This window comes from Phocoena sinus, chromosome 16, assembly GCF_008692025.1.
Source record: "Phocoena sinus isolate mPhoSin1 chromosome 16, mPhoSin1.pri, whole genome shotgun sequence".
Taxonomy (NCBI): domain Eukaryota; kingdom Metazoa; phylum Chordata; class Mammalia; order Artiodactyla; family Phocoenidae; genus Phocoena; species Phocoena sinus.
The window spans coordinates 22,730,620-22,753,100 of record NC_045778.1 but is presented as its reverse complement, the minus strand read 5'-3'; the positions used below and the strand labels follow the sequence as shown (position 1 = coordinate 22,753,100).

The following is a 22,481-nucleotide window of genomic DNA, read 5'->3' as shown; positions in this document are numbered from 1 at the left end:
GGCCCATGGAGAGAAGTGACCCAGCCCAGGCCTCACAGCTCACAGGAGGCTGAACTTGTCCTGGGGCTTTCAGTCTAGAGCTCTTTCTCCTCCACCAGACCCTTTTCTAAATAATGGTGCTGAGTTTGGAGGAGAAAAGCAGGGTGGGAAAGGGGCAGAGGCAAGCAGAGCCGAGAAGAAAAGTCCTTCCCCAGGCTGCCCGGAGCCAGCGTTGCAGCAGCCATTCACCCAAGCAGGGCAGAAAAGTGAGCGAGTGTGTGCCAGTAAGAGCAAAGCGGGGCTGGGGCTCAACTCAGCTGTCCAAGGCCTACGAGGGGGGTGGCCTCCCACCCACACCGGTGGCCCTCACCTCCTTCCGGATGGCCAGCTCCAAGCGCTCCACCTGGACCCCGGGTCCGAGGCCCTGGAGGTTCTCGTGAAGACTCTGCTTGTCTCGAGGCGTGTAGGGCACAAAGTCCTCATCAGCACGCAGAAACAGCACGGGCTCCTCCCGCACACAGAAGATGACGCACTCCTGCCGGGAACCCAAGAAGGAAGCATCACCGCTACCCCACCTCGGGGCCTCCGAGCTAGCCGCTCCCCCTCATCGCGGGCCCATCACCCCACTCTGCCCCTGCAACCTGAATCCTACCCCAGAAGCAAAGCTCAGTCCCAATACCACCGGCTCCTGACCCTCCCTCCTCTCTGGGCCAAGAGCCCTTCATCTGAATCTTGTGGTGTTAACTCCTGCTCTGGATTAACGTTATCAATGAATACATCTTTCTCCCTTTGTGGACTACGTTCCTTGCAGGTAGAATCATGTCCTTGTCATTTTCATGTCCCCACAATTCCTAGCGCAGAGCCCTAGGTAAATCAAGCACTTGATAAACATCAGCTGAAGAAGTGAATGCCCACCACCATCACGTAATCCTTCATTCACTGAGCACCGTACAGACAGCGGGAGATGTGTGGGCAGGCCCCGCCCTGCAGAACTTGCTGGGAAGGTGGAATCCGTGCTCAGCTAACACCCCCTCCCCACTCTGGTTCACTAAGCCCTCTCCATCTTAACCCAGGTCAAATCACACTCGGCTGCCCGCCATAAGCCTGCGATCACAGTGGCCACTCATCCCCTGTCCTGGAGACACTCAAAGCCCCACCTCCACATCAGGCAGGAGAGAGGAGGCATGTAAAGCAGGTGCGTGGAGTCCAGGGGTCTAGGTTTGTGTCTTGGGACACCACTCAGGGGCTGTGTCACTTATCCTCTCTGGGCCTCAGTTTCCTCCTCTGTAAAATGGGTGAATAACTGCCTCATAGGATTGACACGAGGACGTAAGTGTTAGCTGTGATCATCACCCTGTGGGGGGTATAAGGGGCTGCTGACCTCGGGGCTCCCATGTCCACACAGGACACTGCAATAAACATTTACCCAGAATTTCCCAGTCATGCTGACCACAGTGACCATAATGGCACTGAAGGCCTGGCAGGGCCTGGGCCTGGCCACCAGTCACCCTCCTTATGATATGGCCAGGCCCCTCCAGAGCCTCTGAAGTTTCCCCTCCTGGAACCCCTTTCCCCAGATTTGGGGGCTAGCCCCTGCATGGGAAATGGCCATGCTTACCCTGTGTCCGTCCTTCTGGAGTTTCTGAAGAACCCTCCTGAATCCTGAGAGGCTGGGCTGCCCCATGCCGAACACAGTGAGCCCGCCCCGCACCTGCCGGAAGTTGGGGGCCCCACAGCTCTGCAAAGTGCCCAGCATGTCCATCTTCTCTGCAACATCCCGCACCAGGAAGTAGCGGCCCTGGCAGGCGGAGAGCCACAGGGGGTCACTCAGATGACTCAGGGACGTCTTCCACAAACAGGGCTCTGTCCCAGGCCCCAGGGGATGGGGAGCAGGGAGAGGGGGTGGGGGACATGGTCCTCAAGTTGTCTGCTGACTCGTGGAAAAAGCAGACAAAATAAGTGACTATCCGTGGTGCCAGGAGGAGTGTCGTACAGTGTGGGAAAAGGAAAGGCAACTCCTCCTGAGGGGGAATCCAAAAAGGCTTCATGCAGGAAGTGGCATCTGAGCCTGGCCTTGAAGAAGGAGAGCAGGGAGAGGTACTCCAGGGACATGAAACAGAAGACCAAAGCTGCCTCTAGGGTGGGCCTGCAGCTCCCCGGGCACACATACCCAGAGGAAGCTCATGGAAAAGGGGCTCGAGTAGGGAGTCACAGCTGGGGCACCAAGAACCAACCAGGAGAAACCTGCTAGCCACTTCCCAGAGGCCTGTGGCTCTGGGAATGGGCAGGTTTCTCCCCTCCCCAGCTGGGGAGGCAGTGACTACAGAGAAAAGAGGAAAACACTACTCAGGGGTCAGGTGAAAGCAGGAGGAACCAGAAGACACATTCCTGGGCAAAAAGGAACCATGAGGTCATCTTATCTACCTGTTCACCCATCTACCCGTCCGCTGCCACCTCCTACCCGGACCCTCTTTCAACAAATACCGTTTAATCATCATGATTATCATTCATTCATTCATTCGTTCACTATTTATTGAGCACCTACATTATACCCAAGCACTGTTCTAGGGCCTGGGGCTACAGCAGTGAACAAGACACATGAAAAGTCATCTGCCCTTGTAGACTTTACTTTCCAGGGGATACTTAAGACAAAAAAAAAAAAAAAAAGATACAAAGACAGATAGATAGATGTACATGTACATCTACATATCTCTACATTCCAGAGAAGTTCTGAAACTTCAAAAGAGAATGGGATGGAGAGCCTGCAGGGAGCCGTCTGGGGTCCCAGGTCTTTCAGGCTCCCTTCTCTGTTCTCCCTGGTGCTCCAAGAGAGAGGTGTGGGCAGGCTGGGGGCCAGGCAGGGGACAGATGGGGACAGAAGAGCAGGGGGCTCTACAGGGCAGGAGGAACGGGGCTCAGGAAACCAGGGGGTGAGAGGAAGTGGGATCAGGACCCCAGAGGGTGGGGTGAGGCAGTGAAGCAGAGAAGGGGGACAGTGTGGAAAGCAGGAGATTAGGGAGGGAGCCTGTGAGGAAGGAGGGCAAGAGGGTGGGAGAGGCCGCAAGGGGGAGAGAGGGACAGGCCCAACCTCACCTGCACCAGGTAGTGCTCTGGGGTGGCATCTGAGAGCCGGCCCAGCGTGTAATGGGCTTTGAGCAGCTCATCGTGGATCTGGAACTCCTCCTTGCAGTTGTACCTGCCAGGGGCAGAACGGAGACTGAGTCAGGCAACCTCCGTGGCCAGTATCCGCTCCACCCTCACCAGGCCTACGGCAGGGCCACCCCGTCCCACCCACACATTTACGATAGAGGCTGCCCACTGTCCCCCAATAGCCACTCTCTCCTTCTTCCTCAGCAATAGTACCCTGGAATTGTGACTGGGACATCCAGCTGAAGACTACATGTCCCAGCCTCCCTTGCAGCTAGTGTGATCATGTGATTCAGTTTGGGCCAATGGGATGTGAGGAGAAGTGATGTGTGCAACTTCTGGGCCATCCCCTTAAAGAGAAGATGTGTGCTCTCTACCCTTCCCTCCTCCCTGTCTAGCATCCAGAAATGATGGCAGGAAGTAGATGCTGATGATGGTGGGGCAACAAGAGAAGAGGAGCCTGAATGATCATGGAGCAGCCACGTCAGCCTGGAGCACCTCCTGGACTTTTGTGTAGACAGAAGCTTCTGTCTTGTTTAAGGCCTCCTTAAACAAGGCTTAACAAGGACCATCCCAGACGGTCCCTCCATCAGACTGTCTCTGAGAACAACCCCACACTGACAACCCCCTAGCACAGTGCAGTGGTTCAGGACCCAGGCTTTGGGGCCACATGGCCTGGGTATGACTCCAACTCCACTGCTCAGTAACTCCATGGCTTTGGAGTTACTTGCTCTATAGCTCCGTTTCCAGTAATTGCAACCTCCTAAGGGCTGCTGTGAGAAGACAAGGCGCCAATGAAGTAAGTGCTTAGCCCAGGGCCTCGAAGACTGTGATCATTTAGTAATCTAACTACAATTACTAGCAGTAGTTCTACCTCCACACAGGGCCATTTCAAACAAAACCCACAGCTTTCTGTAGATGCTAAACCAGGCGGAGCGCTGTGCACTCAAGACCCAACAAGTTTCTGTGCTGATTATAACAATGAATAAGACACAGCCTCCCAGAGCTCATGATCTGGGGTCTGAGCCTCTTTACAAAAGGAAAGGCAGGGTGGGGGAATGACTGGGGTGGCGAGCACTAGACAGCAGTCCAGAGACCTGGGCTCCCTCGGCCAGCTCTGCCTCCATCACACGGGACCCGTGGCGAGCAAACCCTTCTGACTCCCGAGACTCAGTTTCTGTGTCGAGATCAGTTTTCACATCTGATCTAAGAGCTATCAGATCAGGAGTGAGCAAACCTTTCCTATAAAGGACCAGATAGTAAATACTTGAGGCTTTGTGGGCCACGCAGTCAGCTGCACCTACTCAACTCTGCTGTTGCAGCCTTAAGCGTCTGCTGACAATATGCAAATGAGCGGGAGCGGCAGTGTCCCAACGAACACTTACTGAACTCTTAATTTACCGAAACAGGAGATGGGCCTGAAGGATATGGTTTGCCAGCCGCTGTACCGGATGATCTTCTAAGGTCCCTTGAACCTCAAACAAGCTACAACCCAAGGATCACTGGGTCACGGCTGGCTCCAGGGAGCACACAGTCTCACTACAGTGGATTTTTGCAGCAGACCGGTGACTGTCCTGAGCCACACCACGCTTAAATATTTTGAATGTCATCCCCACATAACCTGATAAGGAAACTGAGGCCCCGAGAGGGAAAAGTATCTGCCCACGGTCACAGAGCAGGACAGAGGCAGAGCCAGGCCCAGGACACGAGGTTCCAACACTGTGCTCAAGACCCGGACCTAGTTTTGTCATCTGCTAGTCAAAAGACTATATATCAAGTCCCTTTTTTCTTTTTTTAATAAATTTATTTTATTTTTTTTTTATTGCTGGCTGTGTTGGGTCTTCATTGCTTCGTGCAGACTTTCTCTACTTGTGGCGAGCGGGGGCTGCTCTTCGTTGTGGTGTGCAGGCTTCTCATTGCGGTGGCTTCTCTTGTTGTGGAGCACAGGCTCCAGGCACGCGGGCTTCAGTAGTTGTGGCACATGGGCTTCAGTAGTTGTGGCTCGTGGGCTCTAGAGCGCAGGCTCAGTAGCTGTGGCGCACGGGCTTAGTTACTCCGCGGCATGTGGGATCTTCCCGGACCAGGGCTCGAACCCATGTCCCCTGCATTGGCAGGCAGATTCTTAACCACTGAGCCACCAGGAAAGCCCTCAAGTCCCTTTTATTTAACATCTCTTTTCCTCCCCTTATCATGAGCACAGTAACGTACTATGACTACAATTTTCCTGTCAGGCCTCAAAGGCAGCAGGCCGGATTTATCATTCCCACTCCTCAGGTTTCCTTATACAGAAGGCCCCATCTGCTAAGTCTCTGCCAAACGTCTCTGCATGGAACACATTTAATTCTTAGCTCATCATGTCCCACTTCCTCCATCCTGGAGGGGTCCAGAGGCAGGGAAGCTCAGTGGGCAGATATGATGTAAGACAAGGCTTCCTGACTCACCAGGAGACGCAGCCAATGCCCCTTCTGTCTCCCTGGCCTCAGGCTCCTAGCACCCACTCCTTCCCTGGGCCCACATGACGCATGCAGTGTGTCCAGGTCTCTCAAAATATGGGGCCAGAACAAACCCTCAGCCCCCTCTGGGAATGTCCTTGAAGGGCCTAATTAGGAGAGTTGACCAACAGCTTCCAGCTTTTTCAGCCCGGCCCTTTAATGGCCTGGTGTTAACCTCAGTTTCGAAACATAATTACAGGTTGTGGGGGGGTGAAAAAAAATCGACATTTTACGCAACTAAGAATATAAACTTCCTTTGAAAACATCAGCCAAAAATTACTCTCAAAAGGGTGTCCCCCCTCCCCCAGCCACTCTTCCCTCTCCACACTCCCTGGCACTGTGACATGGCAAGTAATATGGGCTAAGAGACCCGCGACAGACGCTGGCTCTGCCACCCACTTCCTGTGTGACTCCAGACAAACTGCTTAACCTCTCTGGGCCTCAGTATCTTCATCTACGAAAGCAGTTTGGAGACGTGAAGTGCTGTATGCCACCACCCCTCCAGGCAGCTCCCCCCAGCCATGTCTTCCGGGGACACGGTCACACTCGTCCTGCCACTCACGTGATCACGACGGGGGCCACCTTGTTGGGGATGATGGACTTGGCCTTACTGTTGTGCAAGCCCGTGGTCTGGAAGGAGTGGACACTGAGTGAGTGCCGACCATCCATCGTGCCACCGTTCTGGAGGCCCTCAAAGGGGGCGCTGGCCGAGACTGTCTGCTGGGCTGTGCTGGCCGTTGTACCCATAGTCTGCCAGCGGCCTCAGGACCCAAGACCTGTGGGGTAAGAGGTCAAGGAGGGGGTAGGAAAAGCCACAGCAGGAAGGGACCCAGCCCACCCACCATCCCTACCCTGTGAACAGATACACAGTCTGAGGCCCATGAGAGGGCCAGCTCACCCTGCAGCTGGAGACAGAGGGTGGGTTTGCTGCCTCCAAGCCGGTGCCCAGCAAAGCACATGTTTGCGGAGCACCTACTGTGTGCCTGGCCCCCTGCTGCTGCCTTGGGGGGAGTTATGGATATGGAGAGTCAAGAAGATGTAGCCCCCTGATCCCTTACAGCTTACACTCCCTTAGTGAAGATAAGACAGTTAGGAAAGGGTTAACCATCCCCATCAGGGCAGGACCTAGGGCTCCAAGTAATTGGGTCAGGCCACATGGAGGCCACGCCCTCTAGACTGGGAGAGGGAGGAGGCCTTCACCAGAGGGAGAACCAGAACTAGAACCAGAACCAGAGGCAGAGGGAAGTCTGGAGACAGATTGGAAGGATTTGGATGGGAACAGGACGCAGGAGGATATTCTAGCCGTGAATGTCACAAAATGAGGCCAGGGAAGTCCAGATTGGGTGAGTTCTCAGAAGATCAAGGGTTCAACAAAAGCACCAGGCCCCTGAACTCTACATCAATAACCTCAACACCATCAACATCGCAACAGCCAAAGCTTTTGCCCAACTTCCGGCATGCCAGGCATCCTCGTGGACTCCCAATTCCTCTCACAGGGCTCTCTCCTAGGGAAATATTGATAGTTAAGGATGCACATAACTGAGTGGGCTACAAGGGTGTTTTGTTGATCGCAATGTTACTTATAGTAACAAAACACTGGAAACAGCCTGCAACGGGATTTGCTGAATAAATTACGGGTTATCTCTAAGGTGGAATGTTAAACAGCCTTAAAAATACCTTATTGACTGCTGTGGAAAGATATCTAGGAACCAGGAATGGAAGGAGCAGGCTGCAAAGCAAGTACAGGCTATAATCTCATTTTAATGCATGAACATGTAGCAGGAGAAAAATCCGGGAGGAGGCACATAAAGATGTTAACCGAGTCATCACCTGGTGATGAGATTATAGACAATGTTTATTTTCTCCTTTTTCTTTATCTGCGTTTTCTGATTTTTCTCCTCTGAACACTGGGTAATAACATCTATTTAAAACAAATAAAAAGAATGGCTGGGGAAGCAGGCCAGGAGAGCTGCTAAGAGCTGGTAGAGGGTGTGGGGAGGACTGGCTCAGGCGTCCAAGAACCAGGCCCGCTGGGAAGGGAAGGGGCTGGGAATTCCACACAGACCCAAGAGAGGGGGCGACAGACGTGGGAGGCAGAGGCTCAAAGAACTCTCTGAGAGCCCAGCAGCAGCTGGCCCCACGTGGCGCTGACGGACCAGGATCTGGAGGGGGAGGAAGCGACCTGCCCGGCCAGCCCCCACCCCCGACCCACACCCTGAGATACTTCCCCTCCGAGAACACAGAGGCCATAAGCAGTCTTTAGAACCTGAGGACTCCCTTCCGCTCCCCAAGCTGCCCTCAGCCTGGCATGGGCTGTCCCCCCTCAGGCAGCGGGGACTACCTGTCCCCCACCATCCACGCTCCGCCCACGCCCTCTCATAAGCAGCAGCGGCACCTCAGGCAGTGGATGGTGGGGTCAGGTGTCAGCATGAAACCGGGGCAGCAGGTCAGTCTGAAGGCTGAGCTCACTGCGCCCTCTCCCCTCCCAGATCCCGAGTCAGAGCTCCTGGTCCCAAGGCGGGCGCTCCCAGGGCCTCCCCTGGCTGTGCCCTCAGGCTCCGCCTTCCCAGAGCCACCTAGACAGAATGGCTACTCATTCCATCCCTCCCAGCACACCAAACCACCCCCTCTCCCTCTCCAGTCTGGAAAGGGTTCCCCACCTCTCTCCGGCCCAGCCTTGTCACCCTTGACAATTCCCAGCAGCTGTGTGGCAGCTCTGCTAACCCGCTAACTGAATGTTTCTGTAAGAGCTTCATCATGACTCCCCACGCCCGGTCCAATCTCTCACTCTCTTTTTTTTTTTTCTTCGTAGAAGGTGGAAGGAATGAGCCTCTGTTTCCAAACAGAAACAGAGGCGCTCAGAGCGGGTGAGGGGCTCCACAGTGGACCCCCAGCTGACCATCAACAGAGCCAGAACCTTCTCTCCGCTTCGCCTGCCACAGCAGGCCCCCAACATGGCTCACCAACTTTCCCTAGACCCCCCTTCAGCAGCCTGGGCCAAGGAGGCATGGGTGGAAACAGCCTCCTCCAAGAACAGGACTCAGGAGGCTGTCCCAAAGGAGGGAGTGACGGACAGGACATGGGAAGGGCCTGCAGGAGGCAACAGCTGGCTACAGCTGCCAGGCCAAGGCTGGGCCCCGCTCCCACGGGGCTGGGCCAGGCCTGGCACCTCCATCTCGCCTGCCCCTCGCCTCCCCCAAAGCTCCAGCTCCTGCCTTCTTCGTCTCTCGAGGGCTCCACAGGCAGTGACAGGCCCCAGCCGGTCCCTATAAGGACAGCCTGGAGACAATACAGATGTGCACAGCTGCAGGCGTGGGGGAAAGACCGGATCGTCTGAAAGTTGACCTGTCTCCAAAATGTCTAGAGGAGGGGGAAAACCTGGGATTCCCAGGCTTCTCACTCTGCAACTCTCCCCCTGAAACCTCTCCACCCCACCTAGAGTGAGCCTCGCCAGCAAAGGACCCTTCATCCTGATGGCCACATGCTGTGGGGCCTTGGGCAACTTACTTCTCCCCTCTGGGCCTCAGCAGCCCCAGCCATAAAGTGACAGTGAAGGATGGAACAGTCTGAAGGCCCCTTCCAAATGGATCTGGCTCCTAAGATTGGCAGTCCTAGTGGTGATACCACTGCTGTCCACTGCCAGGGCCAGGGGTCAGCAACGGCACACATGTAGGTGGAGTCCCTAGTGCTCAAACCTCCACTGCAGGGAGAATCAGGGTAGACTAGGATGAGACTAGATAGTAAGATGAGGAGGGGTGTTGTCTATGAGCCTGGATGGTTTTGCAAACAATTAGGCCTTATTTTCCTAACTTCTAACTAAAAGCTAACATCTCCTTAACCACAAGTGAAGGCCACTCCTGCTGTGTCGCAAAGCCCAGGACATAGTCACCACTGAGCTCAGAGACGTGTTCACATCACACAGCAGCCGTGCAGGTATCTGGAAATGTGGCTTGCGCTCATCACTCCCTTCACACCACTGTAATTATCAGACCTGGGTCCCCTGCCCCCCAGGTCTCAGGTGACAGGACGGGCCAACTCTGGGCAACTCTGCGTCTCGTGGTCTTGATCCCCCAGAGCGGGATCCAGATTCTCACAACCACCTTTCACTCAGCAAGCGTGGAGAATGTGACGATCCAAGCGAGAAGCCTAGCCTCACCTTACGAAGCCAGCCGTAAAGAAGCTGCCGTGCCATTTGCAAAATGGGGTTCTCCACACTTGGGACCATCGAACCAATCGCAAATGCCTGCATGTCCATCATGCTGGCCACATGCCCTCAAAGGCACACCCCAGATGAATGTCCCCATCAAAGCCAAGCAACAGCAGCCTTGACGCTGGTGTGTCTTTAAAAAAATAAAATTTAACCTTAACTCACTTAATGGATTATCTTGTTAACGCAAGAATATCTAAGGACACGTATTACTACATCACAAGTTTGTTTTTTAGTATTTTGATAGCACTCTCAATAAAATTTACTCCCTCTGTAATCCCAACTATTTAATTTGTGCATTTAAAAGCATCATTCCGAGAAGGGATCTGTGAGCTTCTGCCATTCTGCTACAGGGGATCTTGGCAAATAAAAAAAGGAACCACTGCTTTAAGGGAACACCAAGCCCCACCAAATACAGGCCCCTTCCACGTCTCTCCTTTGCCTCTGTTTGTTAACATTTCAAAGCACCTACTAAGTGCCAGGCACCATGCTGGGTGCTTTACAACATACGGTGCCCCCTACACACAACCCTATAAGGTTCAGGCCTCACTGTGTCCATTTCAGGTGAGGACAGCTGGCCTTTGCTAAGTGGCTGCATAGGCTTGCCTCCCTGCCTCTTCACAGCTGACCCTGACAGCAAGAACACCCCACACACTCTCCCCTCCCTCTTGGACCTGCTTGACCGCCACTCAGGGACCTTAGGGACCCCCATCTACTCCACTCTCTGCCAGGGCACCCAGACACAACCTCCTAGAGGGGAAGAGAGACGCACAGTCTCCCATGCAGGGAGCGAGGACTCCAGGCCCCATTTCACCCACAAAAAGCCTCAGTGACCAGCTAAGAAGCCACAGAATCATCTGGGCTGCAGTTACAACAGCATTTGAGAAAGTTCCACGCATGGACATGCCACCCTCCTGCCTCTGGACAATCACACAGCAGTCAGTCCCGAGAGAAAAGAAACCACCCTATGGAATCTTTCACAGAGAGGTGACCTCATTTCTCCAAGAAGAACCAAACTTCAGGAGCTGGAATATTAGCTCCAAGTCATCAACTAACTGCCCGACGCTACAGCATAAACGTCCAGCTTGCCGGAGCAGTGAGCCTCTCGTCAACGGCTGTATTCAAGCCAAGGGGATGCTGCAGACAACCATTCTGGGTCCTAGAGTGGGGATGACAGACAAGAGGTTCAACAGCTGACTCCTAAGGCCCTGGACCTAAACATCGCAGGAGCCCAAGTCCATTTCTTTTCATATGATTCTTGGTAGAAGTGAATCATCACCATTCTGGTGTCAGTTTCCCCATCTCTAATCCAAAGCTCACAGTCCCCCCTCTCCCATGTCTTCTGTCCTGGTCATGGAACAGCAGCCATGACCTCCAGCTTGTCAACCCCTATGGACTTGGAAAAGATGAATGGTGGCTTTTCCAAAGCAGAGCCTGGCTCCTGCAACTGAAGCAGAAAGCTGGACATCTGCTCCTGACCCAGCCACCACCCTGCCCCATCCCTTTCTCCTGCCATTCCTGCCTGCCAGACCCTCTTGCAAAAATCCCAAGTCCTGCCTTAGGGAATGCTGTGATCACAGGAACTTCCACAAATGGCCGTCACCAAGGCCCCCAAAAGCAGAGATTCAGAGCTGGCTACACCCCTGGAGGTCACCTAGTCCAACCTTCTCTTTCTACAGATGAGGAAACTGAGGTCCAGAGAGGGAAAGTGATGAGCTCCAAGTCATAAGGGAAGAGGTCATAAGGACGAAACTGGGACACAGGGCTCCTGCCTCCCAACTCCAGGCCCCCTGGCTGGGCCATGCTGACTCTGGCCTGAGACAAGGGGAAGCTTTTGCTGAGAGCGCAGGAAGATCGATTTGAGCAGACATTGTACCGCTGGCCAAATCAGGGGGTGTTGGTCAAGTATGCGATTCCTATGCCTACCTTGGGTGAGCAGGAAGGGGAGGGTCTAAACAGGATGCCTGAGATAGCCAGTGACCCTGAGTGTTGACCCAGAGGGACGCCAGGAGGGCCAGTGGGTGGACCTCTGATAGCAAAGCATTTGACATATATTATATCATTTAATCCCGACCAAAAAAAGAGATGCCAACTCTTACAACTCAATATTAAGTTAACCAAAAATCCAATTTACAATGGCATAAGATTTAAAGGTACATACGGATGCCAAATAAGCATGTAAAAGATGTTCAGCATCTTATGTCATCAGCAAAATGCACTAGAATGACAATTTTGTTTTCCTCTTTTTGGCTGCACCGCGCAGCATGTGGGATCTTAGTTCCCTGACCAGGGATTGAACCCGTACCCCCTGCAGTAGAAGCACGGAGTCTTAATCACTAGACTGCCAGGAAAGTCCCATAGAATGACAAATTTTAAAAGACCAACAACATCAAGTGTTGGTAAGGTTGTGGAGGAACTGGAGACCCGGTGCTTACGTGTAACATCGCACAGCCACTTTGGAAGACAGCTTTGTAGTTTCTTACAAATTTAAACATACAATTACCATATGACTCAGCAATTCTACTCTCAGGCAGCTAACTACTCAAGAGAAATGAAACCATGTCCAGAAAAAGGCTTGTACACAGCAGCGTTAGTCATTGTAGCCCCAAAGTGAAATCAACTCATGTGTCCATCAACTGGTGAAGAGATGAAAACAATGTGAAAAACGTGAACACTTATATAATGAAATACTACTCAGCAGTAAAAAAGGAACAAGTTACTGATATACACATGACATGGGACGAGCCTCAGAAACATCATACTAAGAGAAACAAGCAGGTCCCAGACACTTCAAACTGTATGGCTCCATTTATATGACATCTGAGAAAAGGCAAAACTACAGGGGCAGAAAACAGATCAATGGCTGTCAGGGACAGGGGAGTCGACCGCACAGGGGCTCGAGGGCACCTTTAGGGGACAGAATTGCTCTATGTATTGAATGTGGTGATTACACAACTACATACATTTGCCAGTGGTGAACCGTACACTGAAAATGGGTGAATTCTGTCGTATGAAGTTTGCCTGAATAAATCTGTAAAAAACAAGAGGAGCTCGCCCCCTGCATCACACCTTCCTCCTTAGCTCCACAACTCACCCACTGTGCAACCTCAGCCAAGCTACCTCTCTGGACTTCAGCTGCCACATCAATGAAATGGGGACAACAGCAGTACCTCCCCTGAGGGGTTGCTATAAAGGTTCAACAATACAGTTGACCCTTGAACAACACGGGGGTTAGGGGCGTTGACCCTCCGGGGAGTCTAAGATCCGTACCCGCAGTTCCATGTACCTGGATCCAACCAACCACAGATCATGCAGTAGCTATCTATTGAAAAACACTCACGTATAAGTGGACCCGCACAGTTCAAACCTGTGATGTTCAAGGGTCCACTGCGTAACTATAAAAGTCCGCAGAACAGGGCCTGACCCGTGAGTCCTCCTTAAAAATCAGCTGTTATCATGCACTGCAGAGGTGGCGGCAGGGATCAATCAGACTCCGGGGCTGGGCTGTGGAATACAGTAACCACCACTGCACTGGCTACTGAGCCCTTGCAACGTGGCTGGTCCACAGTGGGATGTGCTGCAAGTGTAAAATACACACTGGATTCAAAGACGTAGTACAAAACAAAGTGAAATATCTCATTAACAATTTATTATGTGGATTATATGTCAAAATGATCAGATTTTGATATACTGGGATTAAATAATACATGTTACTAAAATTAAGTTCACCTATTTCTTTTTTACTTTTTTATGTGGCCAGTTAAAATGACACGTGGTGAAACTAACACAACATTGCAAACCAACTATACTTCAATTTAAAAAAACACGTGGCTCACTTTATACAGGTATCCCCCATTTTTTGAAAGTTCGCTTTATGCCACTTTGCTTTTATGAAAGACCTACATTAGTAAATGTTTCCGCTAACCAAGAGAAATCTGAAGAGGATTTTGCTTTTACCACCAAAAAAAAAGGGGGAAAGAAAAATAGTGTTGAGCGTTTGTTTTGCAGGAGCCGTTACAGGGGCCACACACCCCACGCCAAGCTCCTTCCCAGGAACCGCTCTCAACATCTCAGCAGCAAGCCCAGAGGTTTGAACTGCGTCGGTGAGCATCTGTGCTTTATCCAACTTATTTTGTGCATTGTTAGCAAGTGCACTTGTCCTAAGGTAACTGTTTCTCCGCTGGATGCCATTTCAGCTAACAAAGCTTCCACAGGAATGCTCTACCTTCGGATAGCGGGGAAACCTGTACTCCTGTCGGACAATGATGCTGAGTCTCAAATCCTCCGTGGTCCTTGAGGGCCGCTCTCGGCAGCTCAGGGTCCTCAGAGTTGAGCCCAATGCCTGCTGCAGGCAAGAACTTAAAACCCTCTGTTTGAGGAGTGAAGAAATTCCAGGAGGGCAGTGGTAGCATTTCCATTTAACAGATAGAAAGTGAGAACTCCCCCAACACCCTCACACCTAGTTGGGGGATCCAGTGGTTTCAACTCTCTGTGAAGCATGGACTCTGGGGCCGAAATCTGGCTGATCCCGATCTTCTCATCTCTACCACGTATTAGTTGTGTGGCACATGCTTAACTTCTCTGAGTCTCAGTTTCTCCAACTATAAACTGAGGACCATAAATCTACCTCCCTAATTGGATCGTACGGGAATGAAACAAGTGAATGTGTGTTTAAGGCAACACCCACCCAGCCCAAACACAGCGAGGGTGCGACTTACCAGCAGCCCTTCATATCCCCCCAGGCCCCACTCTGCCTGCACTCTCTCCCCACCTTCTCCACATCCCCTCCCTGCAACCACGGACTGGTACCAGATCTAAACCTCCCAGACACTCCCAGGCCAGGGCCAGGGCCGTGCCCAAACACTGCCTATAAAAGGAACGGTCTGAGGGAATAAGTGGGCTCAGCAATCCCCTGGCTCTCATCCCGGGCAAACAACAGGGCCGAGTGGGGCTGGGCCGCAGCAGCTGTCCTACTGTGGTAACACAGAATAGAATTCCAAGTCTCCCCGTTTCACTCTGCCCGGTGAGCCACCTAGGGAGATTTCCGTCTGCTTCTGGTCTTAATCAAGAACCAAGAGAGCCTAGCTCTGCTCTGGGGCCTTGGGCAAGTTCTCTGCCTGCTCTGAAAGCCCACCCACAGATGAACGGGTTCGCACCCCTAGTCGGTCCAACTGCTCTGCCACCTCTGGTCACTGGCCCCTGCCTAGAGTGACTGCAGCAGCCTCCAGGAGTCTCTCTCCTTCCCTCCAGAAGGATGGATGACCCCTGCAATCCGTCCTCCATGCAGCAGCCAGAAGCATCTCTGAAGTCCTAAATCACACCGTTGGCCCTGCTTAGCTGTTTCCTCTTCTGCAAAGTGGGAGCCATAAACCCTGTCTCGCCTCCCTCGAGGGCTGTTGTCAGTTGCAGAGACGGAAAAACCAGAGACACAAAAAGCCCCACCAGACTGTAGAAATGGAAGGATTATCACGGGAACACGGACGATCACGGGCAGAGGGCGCTCGGGCGGAGGGCGGAGGTCATGTCATTTCCTTCCATCACACTGTAACATGCAAACCCCTCAACCCGGGGGACCCCCCCTTTGCTATGATGCCCCAGCCACTGGCCACGTCCTCCTCCTCCTTCCAACACCCCAGACCCTCTCCTACTCATGAAAGCTTCTTACCCACCACCCCTCCCCCTGGCGCACTCTGCAGCTTGCTCACGTGGCTGCCCCTTCCCCTAGCCTTGGCTCAAACGTCCTTCCCCAAAAGCCTCTCTGAGGTCCTGGCGATGCAGTCTGTCCACAAACACCCCTCAATTCTTCTCCAGCTTATGACCTCCTTTTATTTTTCAGTTGCCTCATTGATGGGATTATGTCTGTAGCAGCAGCCTCCCCGACTCCCCAAGAGCAGGACGGTGCCTAATTTGTCCACGCCATGGCCCCAGCACCAGAACAGTGACCGGGTCCCAGTAGATGCTCAGGAAATATTTCTGAGATGAACAGATGACAACCTGGGGGCATCTGCAGCTTTCAGGACTCACAGAAGAGCAAGCACCTGGCATCAAGGAGCAGGTCTCAGTGCACACGAGAGGGTGGGGGGAAGATGCTCCCACCCCGCACTTTCTCACCTGGACTGCCCTCCTCCCCCACATTCTACCCACCCTTGGAAGTTAAAGCCCAGCTCCTCCAGGAAGCTCTCCCTGACTGACTACACACCCACCCCCATCCCTCAACTTCCACAGCACATTGTAAGCATCACAAAATGGGACATTCCATTCCCTTCCACTGCATGCTGTTCCCAGCAGGGGCCATCCTGTGTCCTTCCGGGCTCTGTCCCACTGAGGGAGCCAGACACACAATTGCTGATGGAACAAATCAGCTCCATCACTTCACCTTCCCACCCTGCCCGGCTCCTTTTTCATGGGACCAAGGATGGCACCCAACAACAAGCAGGTACAAAAGGGGGAAGATGTTTAAACATTATGGTACTCATTCCTGACTGGGGGACTGAGTACGGTATTTATTTTCTTTTTTGCTTATCCATCACTTCTAAATTTCCTACAACGAACATGATTATTTTGGGAATGTTTTTAAGTGCGGTTATGTGTAATAGTTTCAAAACTGGACAAAGGTCACAGCTCTTCACCCAGTGCATCCCCCACCTTACCCTCCCACAAGTCCCCCTGTGCTCCCTCGGCTCAGTGCCTTGGCCACCCTCTGCCTGTGGTCATCCATGTTCCCATGATAATCATTCCATTCCTGCAGCCTGGTGGCGCTTTTTGTGTCTTTGTGGTTTCTCTGTCTTTGCTGCTGACAACCACCTTCAAGGGAGGCGAGACAGGGTTTACGGCTCCCACTTTGCAGAGAGGAAACAGCTAAGCAGGGTCAGTGACGTGAATTTCCCCAGGCTACCTGGCTTAGTAGAAGCAGAGTTCTGGTTTCTGCACGTAGCCCCTCACCTCATGTCTCTGGTGGTCACCCAGACCAATCCCTTCGCAACCGTTGCCCCTTAGCCTCCTTCTTTTTAAAATTAGGACAAGATCAATTTTTTAAAAATAAAGCTGTCTGGGGTCTGAGATTGCAGGAGACCTTCACGAGCTACATTATATGTTTCTGAAGTGTTTTTAGTTTTCCTAAACCAAAAAAAAAAAAAGGTTAAAAATTAAAAACAGAAGGTGGATGAATGTTTAGAAATAGTGCCATGTTCATCAGGTGGGCTGCCTCCGTGAGGTGGGTCTTGTGTTCCGGGCTTCAGCCTGCAAACCAGGGGGAGCCTCTGGAGGTGGGACGAAGGTGGGCAGAGTGACTGGGCGGTCAGCCGAGAAGCTGTGGAGAGTGGGGGCCAGTGTGGGGCAGCAGCAGAGCCGGGGGATCACCCTGCAGATGGACCCCTGGGCTGGGGGAAGCTGCAGGTGGCGCAGCAGGCCCCGCCCTCAGTGAAGGGGCAACAAGCCTCCCTCTCGGCTCACCTGACAGGCGGAGGGCAGAGAGGGGGCTCCTGTCTGCCCCGCGGCCAGCAAAGACCCTGGAACTTGTTATCAGGTGCTCCAGTGGGGCTGGGGGTTCCTGGAATTCAGGACCCTCGGGAAAGAAAAGGGCCCTTCCCAGCACCCCTAGTTACCTGCTTCCAGGCCTGGGGAACCCCCCCATCTCTGGAGCTCCCCATGGTGGGTCAGCTGTGCCTGATAGGAAGCTCTGCTTATATGGGATCTTGGACTGGGGACAGCACTTTCTCAGCACACCCTGACCCTCTGAGAAGAGGGTGGCCCACCTCCCTCATTCTGACCATGCCACAGGGCTGGCTCCAGCCCCCTGAAAGCCTTTCTCCCTCAGGCTCAGCCCCTGCTTCCCTTCCTGGCCTGAGGCGTGTGGCTTTCTGGTCCCAAGGCAGGACTGGCCTCCTCCTGAGGAATCTCCCTGGGTGAGACTCTGCTGCCCCCGAACCGCTGGCCCAGTTTCTCAGCCTGGGAACATCCTCAGGTTTGATCAAAATGCCCACAATGCCTTCATCCCCTCCCTCCCTCCGACTCCACCAAACAAACTAGAGGAGGGACAGGGCAGCTAGCTGAGCACATGGCTGCCCACGGCCAGGACCACACTCCTTATCTCCCTTGCAGCTACCTGGGGCCAGGTGACTAATTCCAGCCAATGGGACATAAGGGGCAGTACGTGCCCTTGGCAAATTCCAGATCCTTCCTTATGAGCCCCCTTTGCCCCCTTCCTCCATCCCGCTGCCTGGAACATCGGCGCGATGGCTGACGGTTCAGAGCCGTCTTGAACTGCCAGCCCATGACGCCACACCCCGGGAATCTGTGGAGCCGAACCACCACACCAGGCCTGGACCGCGAGACTCTGGGCTCGGACAGGACAGAGGAATGAACTTCCATCTCATGTAAACCACTGTTATTTGGCTCTTCCTGTTATTCACAGGCAAATCTAATCCTGACTAATGCACTCCGCCATATTTAGGGTTGGCCCTCAATGACCATACACCGCAAGGCACAACTTCCTTCTTTCCCCTTTCACGGCAGAACACTGGGTTCCCTGCTGGTCATGCACGAGCAGCTCGATGCCAGGATCCTGTGAGCGCAGCCCTTGCTGGGGCCATGGCGGCTCACGAATACAGAAGACGCTATCCCTGGCCACCAGGGCCCACGGGGCGGCTGAGGAGACGCCCACGCGTCACAGGATCATCAACTGACAGGCCGTGTGGTGCGGGAGCTTTCCCCGAGTCAGCTGTATAAATCTAGAAGGTTCCAAGCTGCTAAATGTTCTCCAGTGTAGGTAGACCCTTGGGCTCCATTCCTCCAAAAAGGTAGAGAGAAATCGCCGGAGTCTCCCCATCTGGAATCTCTCTGTGTCCCTCTCGGGGGCCTTTCTGAGCAGGGGAACTCCCTGGAAAACAAGAAGGCATTATCTGGCTGGGAGGGACCCTGCCTGTAGGTTCTTTCAAGGACGAGCAGGAGGGGAGTGTAGAAACCCCCAGGGAGGCGCCAGTCAACTCTGGGCAGGACATTCATCCCGTGCCTGAAAGAGCCTAAAGCCCGTGTCCATCTCAGATTGGGAGCAGGCGGAGGGCCCTGCGGAGAGCAGGGTTCAAAGAGCCTAAAGCCCGTGTCCATCTCAGATTGGGAGTAGGCGGACGGCCCTGCGGAGAGCAGGGTTCAAAGTATATGGACATGCTCACGTGCTCAGTGAGGGTGCTCCAAGAAGCTGGGCATCTGGGCATTTTCAAGGTCAGCAGAAACCTAGCGCCTCCTGACACCACGCCCAGGACCCTGACCCTGCTGACACTCTCCTGGCTGCTTCCAGGGACTGGGCCCCAAAAGGCCACTGGGAACTTGCACTTGAACCCCAATTCTGACCTCCAGCAACACCACAGGGACCCAAAGTATCATTTTAAGGAGCTGGGAAGAACCATGACCCAATTCTGGGATCTGTCCCCATCCCTCCCACCCCTGCGGCCTCCAGTCCAGACTCCCTTGCCTGGCCTTCAAGACCCCCGTTCCCACCCTCATGATCCCCTATTTACCCTCCACACCTCTGACGTTCCAGGCAAAGCCAGGTCGCAGCTGCCCTACGGTGTGGAGTAGGAAAAGCCCCAGGAGATGTTTCCCTCCACACAGGCTCTCTGAGAGGCCTCAAGTTCAACACAGCCCTCTCTGGGCCACACTTGAGACTTCCACCTGGAAAGTGAGGGAGCTGGACAAGATGGGTAGGACAACATTTGAGCAGCTCAATCCTTCGCACAAAATCAATCCTTCATGGAAGTCCAGTGTGTAAAACAGCCAGAAGCGGAGCTGCTGTGCTGGCTGCCAGCTCAGGAAGGGGGCTGCTGGGCTTCTTGCCCCCAGACCCACCGTGGGGCCCCTTCCTAGGGGAGCAGCTCCAGAGCTGCCGGCCAGAAATGCTCAAGGCCCTTTACTGCTTCGATCGCCCAGGACACATCCGGCCCTTCCCTGCCTCCATGTCTCTGCCCTCCTGGTCCAACAACCAGGAACACCATCCCCACCCTCACCCCGTCACCCCATCCATCAACGTCCAGTGGAAATGTCCCCCTCCCCTCCAAATCTTCCAAAACGCAGCCTGTACCCCGCACGACCCTGACCTTGTGCGCACTGGCCCAGTGTTTGGAAAGTACGTGCCTCATCTCCCCACTCTGGATCTGATGCTCCTTCGGGGCCCCCACAGGGTTGAACCCACAATAGTTGTAGGTTCCTAATGTCATTTTGCTAAACAAATTTCACATCTACTATCTCATTTCAGCTTCAGAACAACCCTATGAGAAAGGCAGAAGTGCAAGCTATTATGCCATTTAGCAGATGGAAAAACTGAGGCATGGAGAGTTTATTACATGACATAACAACACAGCCAGGCCTCTGGTTCGCAGCCTGGGCCCTTTGTACTGCATCATCCACGCATCCATCTACTCTTCCATTTTTCCCGTAGCCACCCTCACTTTCCCAAAAGACACCAGGAAGCTTATCCCAGGGACCCAGCAGAAGGCAGAGAATAAGCCCAACCCAGGGAAGAGTGCCCCTTCCAGGGCCACAGCCTCTCACACACCCCTGGCAGCCAGATGCCTGGGGTGGGTAACAATGGAGCTAAAAATAGGGCAGGAGGCTGAGTGGCCAGCTGCAGGAAACATCTGCCTCAGCTGCAGAACAAACACAGAGGAAGTCACCATGCTCCAGGGCTCCCCTGCTCCCGGGCCAGGCGAGAGCTGGGGGAGGAGGTTAGAGAGGAAGGGGGCATCACACTTTCAGTCTGTACCCAGGGTAGGAGCTCAGACCAGCCCACTGCCAGCCCTGGGCCTCATCCCCCAACACCCAACACACACACACACACACACACACACACACACACACGTGCGCGCGCACACACGCACACACACACACACACACACACACACACACTCGCAAACACAAGAGGGTCTAAATTCCCCTTAGCCACCAACGTGTATCTTAGAGTCATAGCCGCCTCTGAGACCCTAGTCTGTCCCTCTCATTCTATAGAAGAGGAAACTAAGGTATAGAGTAGGCCAGAGACCTGCCCAGTCACAGAGACAGTGGCCAGCAGGGCCAGGACCAGGGGCCTCCTACCCCTCTCCCTGCACCTCCCTGCTGTTCTGCTTCACTTTACTGAGCAGGGAAGACCCTGACCAGGAAGAGCTCTCTTGCTCCAGAGAACGAAGCACAAGGTCAAAGTGCTCTCAGGACAGTACTAAGACATCGTTGCCTTTCTCACCATGAGGAGCAAAGGCCACGGTGGGTGAAACTGCTGGAGGCTCAGCAGGAGGCCCAGCAGTGGCCCGGAACTGGGCTGGTCATCACTTGCGGTGACAAAATACACCAGTGTCACTTAAGAATGTCCTTGATGGAGCAGTGAAACCGATTAATTTCACTGACTCTCAGCCCTTGAGTACATGTCTCTTCAATATTCTGTGTGCTGACCTGGGAAGAGCACGTGGGCTAGTTGCTGGCATACGACAGATGTCTGCAGGACAAGCCCTTGTGAGCTGCTCTGCGCTGTCCGCAGAACCAGCCTCTTTGTCCGTGCAGCACCACTTTCATGTGAAAGAATGGCTGACAAACAAATGATGGTTATTCACAATTGGATATTTGGTAGACATTTTCTCAAAAATGAATAAAGTGAGCCTGTCCCTTCAAGGAAAACAACTGAGAGCATTTATTGTCAGTGATAAAGTTTGAACTTTTAAGGAAAACTTAGAATTCTCGAAAACTTGCATCAGCCACCAGGAATTTAAAAGCTTCGTAAAACACAAACGTTTTGCAATGATATGGTTAACATATGTAATTTTTGGATATGATGAAATCAACTGTGCCATATTTGGAACATCTGAACAACTCAGTGAACCAATATGTTCCCAATGACTGATACATGGTGTTACAAAATCACACCTGGTCAAAGAGCCATTCACAGGAGAAGAGAGTCCAATGCATTTTAATGTAACAAAATATGAAAAGTTCATTAATATGTTTTCAGAGTCTACATTCCCTTTAAGAAACTGTCACTTGTTGAACTTCTATGTAGTATCAAAGGAAAATACCCACAGGCTAACAAAATACTCCTCCCTTTTCCAAAAACCTACCTGTGTGAAGCTGGATTTTCTTCCTATACTTCAATTGAAACAACATATCACAACAGATTGAACGCAGGAACGGATATGAGAATCTAGCTGTCTTCTTTAAACCAGACATTAAAGAGATTTGCAAAATGGCAAAACAATGCTACTCTTCCTACTGTATTTAAAACATAGTTATTTTTCAGGAAAAAATTTATTTATTTTAACATATAATGGGTTTGCTATCGTTATTTTTTAAATGAATGTATAAATATATGCTTTTAAATATACTGTTTTAATTTCTAATATTGTAAATATCAAGTTATAAATATATCACCCACATAGACAAGAGCTCTTTGGGGTCTTCAATTTTTAAGAGTGTAAAGGAAGGAGTATTGAGACTAAAAAGTTTGCAAATAGCCGTGATTTAACCCCCACCATAAGCCCTTGGTTATTGTGTCCTAGCATTATTCCCATTTTACAGCTACAGACACTGAGGCACAGAGGGTCTCTGTAATCTGCTCAAGGGTACACTGGTGGCTGAAAGCCTCTGAGTGCATGCTCTAAACCTCTAAGCTGTCCCTCACC

The 22,481-nt window shown here is 52.6% G+C and overlaps 1 protein-coding gene across 3 annotated transcripts in view; it reads right to left on the bottom strand.

Annotated features, from left to right (window-relative positions):
* PALD1 (phosphatase domain containing paladin 1) overlaps positions 1-22,481 on the bottom strand; it is an 82,758-nt gene that overhangs the window by 38,453 nt on the left and 21,824 nt on the right. For all 3 annotated transcript variants that reach the window (XM_032609289.1, XM_032609288.1, XM_032609290.1), the window contains exons 2-5: positions 6,181-6,394; positions 3,073-3,175; positions 1,598-1,777; positions 350-514 (exon numbers count right to left, since the gene is read on the bottom strand). In XM_032609289.1, coding sequence (XP_032465180.1) covers positions 350-514; positions 1,598-1,777; positions 3,073-3,175; positions 6,181-6,365 — 633 coding nt within the window. In that variant the 5' untranslated portion in view covers positions 6,366-6,394. The remainder of the gene's footprint in view (positions 1-349; positions 515-1,597; positions 1,778-3,072; positions 3,176-6,180; positions 6,395-22,481) is intronic.